Source organism: Physcomitrium patens, chromosome 3 (assembly GCF_059467195.1).
Source record: "Physcomitrium patens ecotype Gransden chromosome 3, ASM5946719v1, whole genome shotgun sequence".
In the NCBI taxonomy this organism is placed as follows: Eukaryota; Viridiplantae; Streptophyta; class Bryopsida; order Funariales; family Funariaceae; genus Physcomitrium; species Physcomitrium patens.
The window spans coordinates 5,878,801-5,895,269 of record NC_143412.1 but is presented as its reverse complement, the minus strand read 5'-3'; the positions used below and the strand labels follow the sequence as shown (position 1 = coordinate 5,895,269).

At 32.3% G+C, this 16,469-nt stretch overlaps 1 protein-coding gene across 3 annotated transcripts; it reads left to right on the top strand.

The window, feature by feature from the left end:
- The first annotated feature begins 11,728 nt into the window (after nucleotides 1–11,728).
- LOC112280635 (calcium sensing receptor, chloroplastic) lies at nucleotides 11,729–15,417 on the top strand. 3 transcript variants are annotated; one of them, XM_024516322.3, is made up of 8 exons: nucleotides 11,729–11,923; nucleotides 12,244–12,724; nucleotides 13,168–13,413; nucleotides 13,600–13,804; nucleotides 14,034–14,175; nucleotides 14,376–14,507; nucleotides 14,608–14,789; nucleotides 14,931–15,417. In XM_024516322.3, exons 2-8 carry the CDS (start codon nucleotides 12,419–12,421, stop codon nucleotides 15,023–15,025), a joined length of 1,308 nt encoding a protein of 435 aa, XP_024372090.1. In that variant the 5' UTR covers nucleotides 11,729–11,923; nucleotides 12,244–12,418; the 3' UTR covers nucleotides 15,026–15,417. The 3 variants fall into 3 exon arrangements, with proteins under 3 accessions (XP_024372090.1, XP_024372092.1, XP_024372091.1); XM_024516324.3 differs by having other exon boundaries at nucleotides 11,734–11,923; nucleotides 12,388–12,724; XM_024516323.3 differs by having other exon boundaries at nucleotides 11,747–11,977.
- Nucleotides 15,418–16,469: the final 1,052 nt, after the last annotated feature.

Here is a 16,469-nt window from a genome sequence, read left to right as displayed (position 1 = left end):
TGAATTTTGTTTAGAGTTACCTCTACATAAGATCATTCTGTATAATAATCTAAGAAAAAAAAAAAAAAAAAAAAAAGACCTTTCTTTAGATGATATTCAAGTAAGCATTCTTTTTTTAGGTTATTTTTGTAATATTGGCCTTCCACATCAAAAGGAGTATTTAAGTGGGATGCAAGTTGATGAACACAAGATAATAAAAATTTAAATTCTACCAATTAATTGTTTGGCTTTTTTAATTGTTTTAGTTTTTACTTTTTAGGTATAACATTGTGATTGTAGTAGTTTAATGCATCGCTCTACTAGATCCTATAAATTATTTTACTACAATACTTGAAAAATTCAAAGTCCTTAAAAACTATCTTTAGAAGAACTTTAAGAAAATTCAAAAGACTTATTCAAAAGTACAAGGAATGAAGTTTCTTCATAGAATGTGGTGCATATGAGTGGTATTGCAACCATTCTCTCAATACCTTCTTAACTTGGAATATGATCCATCGTGTCTTTTTAGAACAATTTCAGCCTGAAGTAGAATAAAGCACAATCTTAACTACTTTAACTTTCTTTAGACAAATGAAGAATGAAGATATTATGTTGTATATTTGATGTTTTCAATTATTCGTAACAAAGTTCATAGGAATTTTGTGCATTGACAATACTTTGAAGTATTTGTTTATTTAAGAGTTTGTTAAAGAAGAAACCATTAAAAAAATCTTTTATACACAACCTAAGGATCTTATAGCAGTGAAACATGCAGCAAAGAAAGTAGAACAAATAAACAAGGAGCATGAAAGGCTATAGCATAAAGAAGTTCATAATATTCCTAGCTTCATACCTATACATGCTAGGATTTTTTATGCATTAAGCTCTCAAATGCTTGAACAATGACCATTAGTTCTTATAAACTTAAGAACATGTTTAGTATCTTTAAATATTAGACCTCCACATATTTCATTAACTTTGATATATCCTATTAAGAATAATAGATAGAAGGAGGATTTACAAAAAGAGATGAGGGCATCTCAATTAAAATTATATACCTAAATCTCTCATTAAATGAAATTGATGATGGAAAAATTAGTTGGGATGACTAGAAATTCCTATTTCAATCCTCTTCCACCTTTGATTGAGTCACAAAAGCATATGATGGGATTATAGTATACTCAATGAGGACAATTAAGGCATTTGGTCCAATTTTGTAATTCTTTTCTTTTATATAAGGAACATTTCCAATCATATGCCCTTCAACACAAAAATCAAACTTTTTAAGGGCATAATTTGGGACAACAAGGGTTTAATATTATTAACCAAGATCTAATGAATCAAACAAGATAATAAGTAGAATTTCATGCATTTTACAAAAAAAGACACCCAAATTTTCAATTTTGGATTTTAAATTAAGTAAAGTGTGGAAATTGTGGTTGAAGAATTATTCTTTGAAAATTCTTTGATAGAAGAATTATCCTTTCAAAATTTGAAGGTTAAACATAAGTCAAATATTAATTTGGATAATCATAATTGAAAGGGTTTCATAATCTCCATAGGTAAAATCTGGAAACACTATAAAGATGGAGAAGAATTTACCATAAGAACTTATAATATATGGAATGATCTTAGCAAATTAAATGCAAATATCATGTTTACTTAACTATTAGATATTTCTCTATTAATTAAGAAAATATTATAAAATTATATTTCCATAAGAAATTAAAGAAGGCTTAAGATTAGGGTGGCAGCAAAAATAGATGCTTATATAAAACAAAGTGAAGTAAAAAGAATTAAAATTGATGTTTCTATTGTAAATAAAACAATATCATATACCATCATAGATGGTGGAAGTAGTTTGAATATTATGTTTTTCTAAATTATAGAAAAATTAGGATTAAATATTACTAGTCCAACTCTTTTTATTATCAAGATGACAAATTAAAATCCATCTATTCATGTGGATTAAGAGAGAAGAATATGCCTTCATATATTATGTCATTTGGATGCATATATTCAAGGATTCCTTCTCTTCATTGCTTGATAGACCATGGTTGATGGATTTAGAAGCCATTGTCAACTAGGAAGGACATAAGCTCCACATTATCTTTGGTCTATAGAAGAATAGAACCAAAATCTCCCTATGAACTATCCTTGGTGATAGAAAAACTAATTCCATTGATTTGTTAGAAGACATCCAACAATCTAAAAACCAAGGTAATTTAATAAAGACAGTCAATTCAATTAACTAAGATTTTAAAAAAAATAGAATGCCTAGGTTCCAATCTTTATCATTAAAAGGACGATGGAAAATTTAAACAATGGCTAAATGATTATGTAGACTCTAATTTTGATTATTTTGACTCAGTTAATTTTTTAAAAGATATGTTAGAGATTGCAAAAGTTGAAGACATCAAAGTCTTTAGCATTAAGATAGATGGGATATTAGATGAAGAAATTGAGGTTCTTACAAGAGATAACAACTTAGTTCTACATCTTAGATTTTAAAATACTTCATCGGAAATTATAATTGGCAATGAAGTTGTCAACTGCCTCCCTATACTTAGTGATTGGTATAGAAATTCTTCAAAACAACTTTCAATATAAAAATCTGAATGTAAACTCATAGATGTTTAGGGTTTAGGGTTTAGGTTTAGGGTTTAGGGTTTAGGGTTTAGAATTATGTTAAATTCCAACAAAATATACTTGGCAATCCAAAAGAAGATTTTGTTAGGTTATGTGGTTTTTAAAGAGAGAAGATAACCGGATCTACACAAAGTAGAGATCATACTTAAAATGTAACCTCTTATAAGTGTTGACAAGGTAGAAAGGATCTCAAGACATCTTGGATGGTATTGGGAATTAATTCTTGACTATGCTACAAAAACTTCACCCATTAGCAATCTCAGAAGGAAGTTGATAAAGTTTTAATAGACAAAAGAGTATCAAGATGCCTTTATTGGATAAAAACGATATTAAGCTCATACTCTATTTTAAAATTTCCTAATTCAGATCTTCTCTTTCATATCTATTGTGATGTTTTATCCATAGTAGTAGGTAGTGCATTATATCAACCAACAAAAGATGGGCATAAAGATTATCCTATCACATTTTCTAGAAAAAATTTAAATGTGGCAAAACAAAATTATAGTACTACAAAAAAAAAAAAAAAAAATGCTTAATCATGGTTTTTTTTATAAAGAAATTCCAACATTACCTTTTATTAAATTTTGTGGTATTTTTTGTTGACCATATAGCCATCAAATACCTAATCAATAAACTAGATTTGAGTAGTTGTATAGCTCAATGGATATTATTATTAGAAAAATTTGACTACAAGGTGAAATACAAACTTAGAAAATTATATAACCAAGCCAATTATCTTTCAAGGTTAGAGAGAGAATTAAGCCCTACTCCTATTGATAGCAACTTGGTAGATGAATTTCTTTTTATCATTTCCACCCATCCTTCTTGGTACAACGACATTTCAATTTTTTTGAATTCTAATGAATTTTTGAAAGAATTGTCCAAACATATATGCCAAAAGATTAGAATTAATAGGATTTATTTTGCTATTATAAAAAATAGATATATCATCAAAAAGTAGATGATTTACTTAGGCAATGTGTCATAGTTAGTAAAGTGCTCGCTATATTAATTATATGCCATAATAGCACATGCAAGAGATGCTTATTGGATCGACTAACGACTTAAAAGACAATGAGAGCCAAGTATTATTGGCCTACTATATTCTAAGATGTGCATGATTATGCTAAACAATGTGATGCTTGCCAACATTATGTAAAAAATAATTTACATAAGGCACTTCTTTTCCACATATTTTTGCCTTTAATCCCTTTTGAAAAGTGGCGAATTGATTATATAGGGGAAGTTCATTCCAATTCTTTAAGATAGATGAAACATATTATAGTGGCTACAAAATACCTAACAAAATGGACAGAAGTAAGAATTGTCAAAACCAATAATACTATCTATGCAGATAACTTTATGTATGAGCAAATCATTATACAATTTGGTTGTTTCAAAATTTTGATTAGTAATTGAGGAATATACTTCTTGAATAGTATGTTAGAAGAAATGACTAATAGATTTAATATAAACCTTCATATGACTAGTCCTTACCATCCACAAACTAATGATCATATAAAAAGAATGAATTGAATTTTAGTAAATATCCTAAAGAAAATAGTTTAAGACTCAAAGAGGGATTGGGACACAAAATTACTAGTAGTCTTGAAGACTTATTGTACAATCTACAAGGTCACAATGAAGGCCACTCTATTTTCCTTAGTATATAGAGTAGAAGCTATATTATCCAAAGAATTTGAGATCAATTCTCTAAAACTAGCAATAAATGATAGATTAACCATTCAAAAATCTTTGAAAGATAGCCTTGATGAAATTTAAAGGACTAGGGCTTAACATATAGAAGCAATTCAATGAAGGAGAAAAAAATATTTTTGATAAAAATCACAAGACGAGAGTCTTACAATTGCGAATATTAGCATTGTTACAAAATGCCAAGAGAATGGATTTCCTTGGAAAATTTGATGGTCTTTAAATAAGGCCATATCATATCAAAGAAGTATTTGATAGCAATTCTTTACAATTAAAAATATTAAATAGTGAACTATTTCCAACAAGAACATTTGGAAATAGATGTAAGGAGTATAAAGTATGAAAAATTCATCTCATAAAAGGAAAAAAATTATACTCTCTATTTACATAAATGAATAAGGATCTAACTAAACAACTTAGTTAAATTTGAGTTTTATCAAAAAAAATAGGAATCTTGATTCACACGGATAGTAAAAACTATTCCTTATGTAGTTTTTAGTTCTACTAGAATGTTATCTCTTCTACTTTGTAAGAGCTAATAACTCCTATGCAAAAAAAAAAAAAAAAAAAAAAAAAAATCTAGAATTTTGAGATAAGTTGGCAAAGGTTAGCATTCTCAGATTGCTAGGTAATTAGCCACAAAAGTGATTATGTAAAATGTGGCTTGAGTTCAAATCCGGTCCACAAACGTAGCTATCTACATGAACTAGTATTAGAGCAAGAAAGTGGCCAACTTGTACAACTTAGAGGATATGTAGGCCTCACAACTTCTAACTTAAATTCTTCTTTCTATATAAGAATTATATAACATCAACTTTTAGATTTTTTATATTAAAGTATTTTTTTTCTTTTTTTATTTATTTTTATTTATTTTATTTTATTTATTTATTTTTTTCTTATTCCATAGAATTATCTAACCTTGCTTTATTAAGTGAACTAATTTCTTCAATAGTCTTCTAACTCAAGAGAAGTAGCACTAGAAGATAGGAGCGCACTAATACTAAGCACAATCTTTTATGGGAGTATTTTTACTTTGGTTCTATAACATTACTAGTATAATCTTAATAGAATATTAAATCTAGTGTACCTAACTTTAGATACATGCTTATCTTTGGAGCAAAACTTTTAGATTCTTTGCTTCTTTGATTTATCCCAAATAGTAGTTGCATGTTAGTCACTGAATTGACTCACTTGAGTATTTAGTATAAAAAATGCACTTATTGTGCTTAAAATCACAAATTTTTTGAATTAATGTAGTAGTTTTGAAATAAATAGAAAATAAAAAATGAAAATAAATAAAAAAATAAAATAGAATGTTAGTTATAAGAATGGATCTCTTGTAGACTTGTCTTTGAGAAGGGATTTTAAATTACATATCTTCTCTTTAATTTAGCTAATAGAGATTTATGATATTTTATAATAGATTTTGTCATTAAAAGGTTAATTGAGCTAGGAACTAAATATAAACCGGATCCAGTCAATTATAAAAGAAATAGAAAAAATAAAATAGAAAAAATAGAGAAAAGAAGAAAATTTCAAAAAATAAAAATAAAAAGGCAAAAGAAAAAGAAAAAAAATGGAAGAAGGAAAAATCTCAGTCTCCCAGAAATTTTGGAGGTTTTTGATCCAGTTTCTTTGGAAGGATTTGACAGGGTCCGGCGAAGTACGCCTCCAACTTGATTTTTTCTCTGTCTATTATTCGGGGTTCGGAGGAGCTCCGTTTATTTTTTTTTGTATACGCTTCATCGTTGGTATTGCGATAGCTGTTGCAGCGATGCATGTGGTGAAGGTTGCCGTGCTGTGGAAGCGGCACAGGAAGGCATGAGGTGATCATCTCCTTTTGGTTGTTGCAGTGGACGGCGATACCTTATATATCGAGTATGAACGCAAGCGTTGAGGGTGACTGTGTTTATTTGGTTCTGGATAGTGTGAAGCAGGAGCAGCGGCTGGTGTTATAGCTCCTGTCGACTGCTTTCGTTTCCTTCTTTTGTCATCGTCCATTTTGATCCACGGCTAGGTGTCGGAGGACCGCCGACATTTTTTTCAAAGCGGTGCAGCGGCCTCTCTCTCTGATATTTTTGTTGGCTGCGGAAGCTCCGCAATCTTGGGAGTGTGTTGTGGCGGTGTTGCTGGTGCATTCAAGGTTCATCTAATCTTCACATTTCTATTTTGGTGGTCGAGAAGTCACGTGTGGAGACATCTAGACGTTGAGTGGTAGTGCTTCCCAATGAAGATAGTTACGACTGATTGAAAAGATCAACGGCATTCTTCTGAGTGGCTCTACTCTGGTTAATTTAAATTTCTTATTCCATCACAATTGCATCGCTCGTGGAGGGTGGAGCAGTGGCATAGCTGCCTCTAGTTGAAATTGAGTTTTGACAGTTGAAATTGTTGGCTTCAATAGTTGTTCCTACCGTGCTTTTGGTTCCTCGAGCTGTAGCCAACGGATCTGTTTCTATACAAGTACTTGTTCTTTTGCTCTTGTGGCATTGTGGGGGTCAAGAAGATTCTTGGTCACGGTGACACAACTTGTTATGCTGAAGTCGTGCTAAGAGTGGCGTACAACGGTGCCAACTGGGGTGTTGTCATTTTGATGTTGTTTTCCTATTTTTTTCTCTATGTGTTACTATTCCTGATCTTGGTGGTTGCTGAGGTGGTTAGTTAACGTCTTTCAAGTCCTTCCTTCATTCTTTCTTTGGCTGGTGTGCTGCAACGAATGGCTCTACATCATTGTTAACTACTAAGTGTTGTGCATGTTTCGTGATGCTGCTATGGCATGCCTTCGACAGTGACGGCAATAACTAAGGCGTCAATTTTGCGTTGTGTTTCCTTCCATTGTCCTCCTAATCTTCATTGTTTTTGGGACATGTTGGTCGAGCCGTCGAGGCAATCGTGCACCTTTGCTTACATCGCCTAGGCATCGCAATTGTGAAGTCAGATGGCCTTATTTTGTGGACAGAGTGGAGGAGAGTGATGTTGGTCGTGGATGATTTCTTGACATTATTGTGATTGTCAGAGAAGGAACCGAATTGCACTGAGGAGCCTAACCTAAGCGGACTAGTTGACGAGGATGGTAGACAGGCTCAATCATCATTGGTTGTCAACAATTTTGTTTGCAAATTTTGACCTCCAAGAGGTTTCGAAAGGTTTAGTGAATCAAAACAGCTCAGGGAAACAATTAGTTGAAGGATCATAGGACAATGAATTTTGTATGAGATCGGTAGTTCTGACAAAAGTCTCACATAAACATAATAGAAGGAATTCGAGAGGAACACTTGTCCCTTCCCATCACCAAGCTCCAGGTGTTGACATGAATTATTCAAGGTTCTTATGATCTGTATAAATAAATATGATCTGTATAATTATTGATCTAAAAGCATCTTCTAAATAATATTGTAAGTTCTTTTTATTATTGATCTAAAAGTTGATTTACACTGGGAAAATATTTCTTGAATAAAAGACTACTAGGTGAAGTTTATTATTTTCTTCCATTTGTAATAGTACCACACCTTAGGCAAAGTCAAATACATCTATTTTCATAAACAATGTCTATGAAAAATACACATAATATAATATTATTTTTAAACCTTCAAATGATAATTTAACTTTTTTATTTCACTTTATTTTGTCTTTACAAGTCAAATATGTAAGTAGAGTTGCAACTTAAAAAAAATTATTTATAAAGATCAAATATTAAATTAAAAATCTCTAAAGATATTAGACATCTCTAATTATTTATAGAATTTTTAAATATATGATAGTCTAAAATTTCTTAGGATCTATTATAAGAATATCATTTGAAATAATATATCTTGAGAATTCAACTTAAGTTATATGAAATATATACTTCTTTGTCTTAGCATATAGATCTTATACTTTTGAAATATCTATTTAAAAATAAATATTAATTTTGACTAATTAATTATTTTTTAAAAAATATAAAATATAAATGATACTTACTTTTGATATAAAAGTTGAAAGTCTTATAAAAAATTTACACATATTAACAAAGATCTATTTTTTGATATCATATAGACAATTTGAATACTTGCAAAAACTTTATAAATAAAATAATGTTTTAAAAAAATTATTTTCAATAATTTTATTATATTAATATTAAAAATTCTGCTCATTGTTTCTTTAGATTATACTTGGTTGATTTAAATGATATTAAGTATAACATCATTCTTATCATTATCAATTCCCATTTGATAAAGATTTTAAAATAATACAAAAAAAATTATTAAATAATATTTCTAAATTAAGAATTTTTACCATCAAAATTCTTGGAGAGAGTAGTTTTTGCTTCATTTATAGACATGAATAATTTTTTATGATTATTTATAGTAAAAGTATATACTTTAAGTGATATAGTTACTAAATGAAATCTTTTTTATCTTTTTTTTATTTTTAATAAACTACAATGAATTTTTTAAATTATACTAACAAATTAATAGAATTATTAAAATTGATTTCTTAATTTATATCTATATTTTTTCAATAATTTTTTTAAAATTAATTATATTAATCACGTTAAAATTTATATATATATATATATATATATATATATATATATATATATATATATATATATATTTTATAGAAAAAATACTAATTTAAATCTAAAAATTTAAAGTTATTTCAATATTTCTTTGAAAAATATTTAATTGAATATTTAAGAATATAATCAAAAATTTATATTATTTTTAAAAATCTTGTCAAACAAACAAGAATTAAAATTTATATAGAATTTATAAAAAAAATAATATATCTCTTTGCAAGAAGAAAAAAAATCTATAAAATAGATACTGCTAAGTATACAAAAACTTATAAACCTTAAATCAAGATTAGGACTAAAAAATAAATATAGATAAATTTTATGTGTAATAATATCTTTAAAAACATGTTTAAAAGCTTCTTAAGTGTAAATTTAATTCATGAGTGTCCTTAGATTTGTCAAATTATTTAAAATTTTTAATAAATTTCCATATGTTTTAGTGAAATACTTTGAATTTTTCTGAAAAATTATGAATGTTTTACAATTTTAATTTTTTAGTTAAATATCAATAATAATATAAGGTCATATTAAAAGTTGATAGAAAATTTTAAAAATTTTGAATAAAAAGATAATTTTTTTAAAAAACATGATTTCAATATTGGAAATTTTAATATAAACTGATCTAAACTTAATGTAACCTTGAAACTTATTTAATGGAAAAGTTTATCATATGAATTCTATGGCTTTTGACATTTTTAGAACTGTGAGATAATCTTTTAGCATTTTATTTACTATTCTCACAATCAATCACGGGTTCTCTAAAATTATTTCTATATTTATTCTCAATTTACTGTAAACTAATAAACTCTTTATCTGATTATATTCATTTTTTTACAATTAAATTCTTTTACATTTTTATCTGTACTCATTTATTTAAAGTGTTTAAATAAATTTTGTGGTGTATGCTCTCTTTATCTTTTTGATATGCATATGTATATATATATATATATATATATACGTTTTTTTATTTATTTTTTTTTTTTTTATAGTTGATGGTAGAAAAGTCCATACAATATTACTGTAAATATTATATATATATATATATATATATATATATATATATATATTTATATATATATATATATATTTATATATACTTTTTGTAGAAATTATTTTTAAAAGTTAAAAATCATTTCGTGAAATATGTCAATAAAAATTCTAGGTGATAATATACAGCAGCAATACTATTATTTTGTTTAATCTATTATGTTTGTACTCATTTAAAAATCAAATATAGACTTAGATAAAATGGTCAAGATTATAAAGCATTATTGAACTTCGTGTTATTAGTAATGTATTTAAATAATCTTAAAAATAATAAAATGATTTATTCACCTGAAAAAAAAAGAAAAAGAGTATGTTATATATCAATTTTTATGATAATTCATATTGGAAATTAAAATAAAAATTTTAATCATATTTTGTTTTACAACTTTTTGAATTTGAATACTATTACAGTACATAAATATATATATATATATATATATACACACACACATTGTTGTAATAGTAGCACATGAACTCAATAAAATTTACTTATTAAAAATAAATACATTTTATATATCATAAGTTGTACTTTTGCTATAATACATTCAAGTAAGTCACTTTGAATCTCCTGTAAAACTCAATTACAAAACTATCTTCATTGAATTATATATTTTATGTAAAATCTGGTCTTATTAAGCCATATAATCATTTTGATAATATATCTTTCAATAGTAGATTGATAAGAAGTTAAAACTGTGGCTATAAATCACAGGATAATTTCATAACAGGAGTCATTCTTCTTAATAAATATACAATGTGTTGTGCACATCCTTTTAAAGATTATCCACGACATCAGGAAGACAAAGAATACTTAAAAGTAACTCGTGAAACTTCTAGCAACTTCAGAAAGGAAAAATATAAATAGTTAAACAAATAAAAACTTTTAATGTGTAATCCGTTATCTAAAAGAATAATTTATTTTGATTAATTTTTCAAAACTACATATCACAGAAATGAATGGTTGTTTTTCTCTACTCCCACAAATCATAATAGAAGAATCCAATAATTAACAAGTAATATAACTAGTATTGAGTTCTTTCTATTGGCTAATAACATGCTTCTAACTTCTAAGTAGCACCTAAACTATAGCAATGAAGTAATTGGATAAAGCCATAGGGTTACAACACCATTGAATGTAATTAAGTCATAAGATGAAATAATTCCAGCCAAAAATCTATGACAAGTAGAATTTTTCTCGTAATCTTGATGAAGGTAGATTGCATTCACATCAATTACTAAAATACACTTCACAAGGTGGGTGATTTTGAAAATCAAAATACCAAAGAGGGGCCTTTCAAATATCAAAAATTGCATTGCTTGCCTTAGCTTTTTTCCCTCTGACTCTACACCATGGGGATAATAAAGTTTGAATCATGGGTAATATCAAGGGGTAATAAAATTTGAATGGTGATATTTTGGATTTGATATTTTGAGTGATCCTGGAAATATGAGATGATGCATACTAATTATTTGGCTTTGCAAAAGTGCCATGTTTGAAACCCCCTAATGGATCAGTATCAAGGTATCTACAGGACTTCCAAATCAAAAACAGAATAATTCTGTTGTATTATATCTTAATCAAACACATCCGCAAAAAAGCAAAAAGACGAAGAGTCACTCTATGCGTCAGATTCGCTTTTTTGACGGACGAAGTTCCCGAAGCGTGGTGAACGCAATGGACAGAGTCCGAGACATACGAATGAAAACGTGTTTCATCCATCCGCGCCCACAAGGCTGCCGCTTACAAGGCATCTATCCACTCACTTCCATCTTCTTCTCTGGCTCTCTCTCTCTCTCTCTCTCTCTCTCTTGGTGTCTCAGTCCACACCATTCTGCTCTCCCGATCCACGCAGTGCCCACTGCAGCAGCAGCAGCAATCGCCGCTTCTGCCCCTCGCTCCTGATTTTCTCTGTTAAGCTTGTTCACTCTGGGATCAATACACAACCCACAATTTAGTTTCGTTGGATTGCGTTAAGGGTAGGTGCTGTTTTGAAGGCCGAGTTGGGCATGGAGGTCTAAAATTGCTTGTTGGTGATGCCACTTTCGCAGTTTTTTATTTTTTATTTTATTTTGTTTTGTTTTGTTTAGTTTTGTTTTTTCATCTAGGCTATTTCTCGGGGGTTTCTGGATCATTGGTTTCTGCTGAGGCGGATTTTTGTGTTAGTGAGATGGTTCTGTTGATGAGCTTCGGTGTGGGAGCTGCAAGGTCTGCTGAGATGACTGGGGAGTTTTGGGTAATTGGGCGAATGCATTTGAGTAGGAGTTGCATTTGAATTGGGCGTTTGGATGTCGTGCAGGTGTTTTGTGAGGCCTTGAGGGAGCTTTTTGGATGGCAAGCAGTTGCGGGGAGCTTGTGTGAAGGGTCTGATCTTTGGGTTGCGTTCCGAATTTAGGACTCTCTCTCTCGCTCTCTTTCTCACTTGTGTGCTCTTGTGTAGCAGGTGCACAGAGAGAGAGAGAAAATTGTAAGATATGGCGCAAGTGATGAGAGTAATGCAAGTGTTTGCCATCTGTGGGAGTAAGGCAGCCATGCTGCAAGGGTTTTCGCAGAGCCTGGACGTTGGTAAAGTTGTCTTTGAAAGGTCGAAGAAATCTTTGCATCACTCAAGTGGAGGTGCTCCTTCGACCTCTTTACGCGTTTCCTCACGATTGAAGGAGGAACAGAAGTCTGAGACTTTGACTGTGGTGGCCCCTGCAACCATTGCTTCCACCTTCATGGTGAATGCTGGGGTGGCAAATGCCCTTACTGGTGACGATATCCCTGGAGCCTTCTACAAAGTTAGTCCTTCACTTCAACACATTTGAATTTATCTGAATTGTCTTTGAATTTTGCGCACATTGAATTGTGCATTCATAAACCCCAGAGAAATCTTGGTTTAGAATTAGCCTAACCACACACTGCCCGCGAAAAATCAGCTTCATCTCGAAGCACAGGTGTCTGAAAACACACTTAACCCTTCTTTATCCCCACACCGTGGATCTTTCTCAACCACGTCAGTCCACGCAGGGCTGGTTCGTTTGATAGTGGTTCGCAAGCAGGTGCTCGACTTGTACACAACTGGACTAGAATCAAAAATGTTATAGACAGTAGAATACACCTGAATTCCACCTTCGCCACTGGTTTATTTAATTTTCGTCCTTGTTTTATTTTTGGTTGCATATGCAGTATGCTGGGTTTGAAGGATTCTGATTGAGTTAACCGGAGCATTTATTTCACTCAGGTTCAATCGGTCACTTCTCAAGTGACACAAACAGCAGGAAGCGCGGTTGGAGTGGTGAAAGATGCACTTCAGCAGCTGTTCACAATTGTGAAACCCGCAGTGGAGGTAGCTACGCCATATATTCAACAGACTGCAGATACAGCTTACAGGGCTGCGCTACCTGTAGCATTAGACTTAGAGCAGCAAGCTGAAAACGCGCTCCAAGGTGCCGGTATTGACACACAACCAATTGTGGATGCTGCCAAGGTAATATCAGTTGATTCTATTAGTCTTAATCAACAGAAATCTAATAATTAATGGGTTGGGTGTAATAAGGGTAGGAGGGTTCACAACAAACAGTTTGTTTAAATTGTTTGAGGTTTGTTACGTTTGTCCTTGAGATTTAATTAATGTTAATATTTGGTTCATTGGGTCTGGTTCTGGTGCTTCTAGACAGTGGTGTCTGTAACAGGCGAGGCAGTTGGGCAGGCCGAGAATTATATCGAAGCAGCTCAGCCATACGCTCTCAGCACTTTCGAGAGCATACTGGCCTCTGATCCCCTCGTTTTGGCCACAGGAGCTGGAGCCTTGTTGCTTGTTTACTTTTTGGCACCCCCTTTGCTCTCAAGTGTGTCTTATGCAGCTCGGGGTTACAAAGGTGCGCGTTCCACTGGCCAAAAATCATACATGTAAATAATGTTTACAGTGCCTACCATTCTGTGGTCAGCAGAACCGTAAAGAAAACAGAGTTCTTATCTAACTTTCGTTGTAAGCTGTTGTTCCTGAGCCGTTTTGTACTGAGATTATTAGCTAGTGTCCAAACTGGTGGTATTGTATTGTTGAGCTGGACTTGATATGGCTTTGTGTGCCCTATTTTTATCCTACAGGTGATTTGACTGCTCCTCAGACATTAGATTTGCTTGTCAAAGATAATTACACTCTCGTGGACGTGAGAACTGTCAGAGAGAAAACCAAATCTGGTGTACCCAGTTTGCCCAAGAATGCCAAGAAGAAAATTTTACCTGTCCCGTAAGTATTTTGGTTAATTACACAATGCAGAAACTGATTGTTTATCTTTGAAAATTCATCTACCTTGTTTTATTAAGATCTAAAGCTATGCTTGTCCCACGAATGTTACGCTTTTATTGTAAAGGTGGCTTTATATCTTCTTGTAGTTTCAGCAGCTGATTGCACATTGAAAGCTTATTATTTCTTATCCCAATCAACAGGGTTGAAGAGCTACCAGGGAAATTGAAGGGACAATTGCGAGATGTTCGGAGAGTGGAGGCAGAAATTGCAGCGTTGAAAATCGCAGCTATGAAGAGACTAAACAAAAGCTCAAAGATTGTCATCATCGACTCGTACGTCACTACTTCCCATACCTCAGCTACCACATTGAAGAATTTCCTTTTCTCTGATCCTTTTTGTCATAGAATTTAACACCGCTTGTTACGTATTCAGGAACGGGAATGTTGCCAAGTCCATAGCGAGGTCACTTTCAGAATTAGGCTTCAAGAACACTTGGGTTGTACTTGATGGATATGATGGTGGAAAGGGCTGGTTACAAAGCAAACTTGGGTCTGAAACATACCAGTCTTACTCCTTCGGTGAAATTTTGTCTCCTTCTCGCGTCATTCCTGCAGGTGAGTCAATCTTAATTGATCACAGGTTACTAAAATGACCAAATAATTTTATGTTTGAAGAATGCATGGTAGAGCAGAGCAAAGGAAAAAAAGACCTACACATGAATAGGATGCCCAGTAATGAATGTGAACACTGTGCAGGGACCAAGAGATTTTTCTCTAATACTTCCAAGGATGAGGTTGTCGATGTCGGGAGTTCTCGATTCAAATTTCTTCCAGAACCATCTGACGACTAGGACAATTCTTCTGATCATGCTAGTCATGCTTATATATATACGGAAATTTCTTCCCTTGAAAAGCTAGCTCTCGGGCTGAATGATCATTTTTCTTCAATCCGAGCAGAAGCATAAGATAATGATGAAAAGTAGAAACTTGGTTTTCTCAATGGAACACATTTTAGTAGGTGATTACGGATTAGTTGTACATACATGGTAGCTCTAGTTTAGAGTTTTGAGGTGATATATCTAGAGTTTAGAGAGCTTAATCTGTGCGAAATCTAGAGCACTTTAGTTGAGAGGTCAAGTGGCTAAGCATCAAATTTTGTCGCTTGTTGCATTGTATCCAACATTGATGAACTATTCACATGAATGGTGAACGGGCATGATCGTTCAAAAATCTCTTTCTGAAATTTGGAAATTGAGGATGTATTGGCACCATCAACAATACTAGGCGTAGTCCTCGCTGAAATGAGGCATCTTTGTGGAATCAGTCTTCTGGTGAAACATATTAACTACAGAAGTCTTCAGCATTCGAGACTATCTTGTCGAAAAGGGGGACTGGTCTTAACATATCCATAAATGTCAACACCTGTAGCTAAGTGAGTTACAAGTAAACACGTCCTACAGCTGAAAAAATCACTGTGTAGTCCTCACGCAAGCGCATAAAAATTACTATAACACATTGAACTTGGCAGCTGTTCTTCAACTGCTGATCGTCATGTAAAACTGGGAGATTCCCCTGATCATGTTCTGGTTACTAGCGACTGACAGTTAGGCACCATTCCCAACATGCAGTATGATAGGATAAATTAACCCCACATACCAAGGACTGCATGTTGTAGAAGAGTGTTCGCGAAGTTCTAATCATTAGCGTATTGAGTGCTGGATTATCGCTGTTACGGTTATCTGCTTGGACAGCTTGTCCCGCTTTTACCACAGTTATCCCTGTCGGTGTTGTCATCGACACTTACATTAATCGCAGTCAAACTCAAATCTGCATTTCATGTTTCATGCCCTGCAGTGCAGATCCAACTTGTTTACCTCGTCCACACAAATCCCTCTACAGCACCTCGCATTCTCCTGCTACTATGTTTCCCTTCCCAATCAACATCATCGCAGCCAACAGTGATGTGGGTGTCTTCAGCGGCTCATCCTGGCAGATCAAAAGCAGCAGGAGTCACAACGTGCTGTTTGGCGATGAATTCCATGTTACGAGGTGTAGATGAATCCACATGAGGTTTACCGCGACTGCACAGGTCAAATGCATCATGATCTAGAATGGAACATACAAGTCTAGATATTTTCATAAGAGCTCCGGCTATAATATAAATTTTGCAGAGCAACCATGATCACAGACTGCACAAACCGAATCGCCGTGTGCGATGTTTAATCCTGACCAAAAACATGTAAAGAGTGGCGGTTGCTAAGCGATGAAGCCGTTGGCAACTCTGTCGGGCACTTT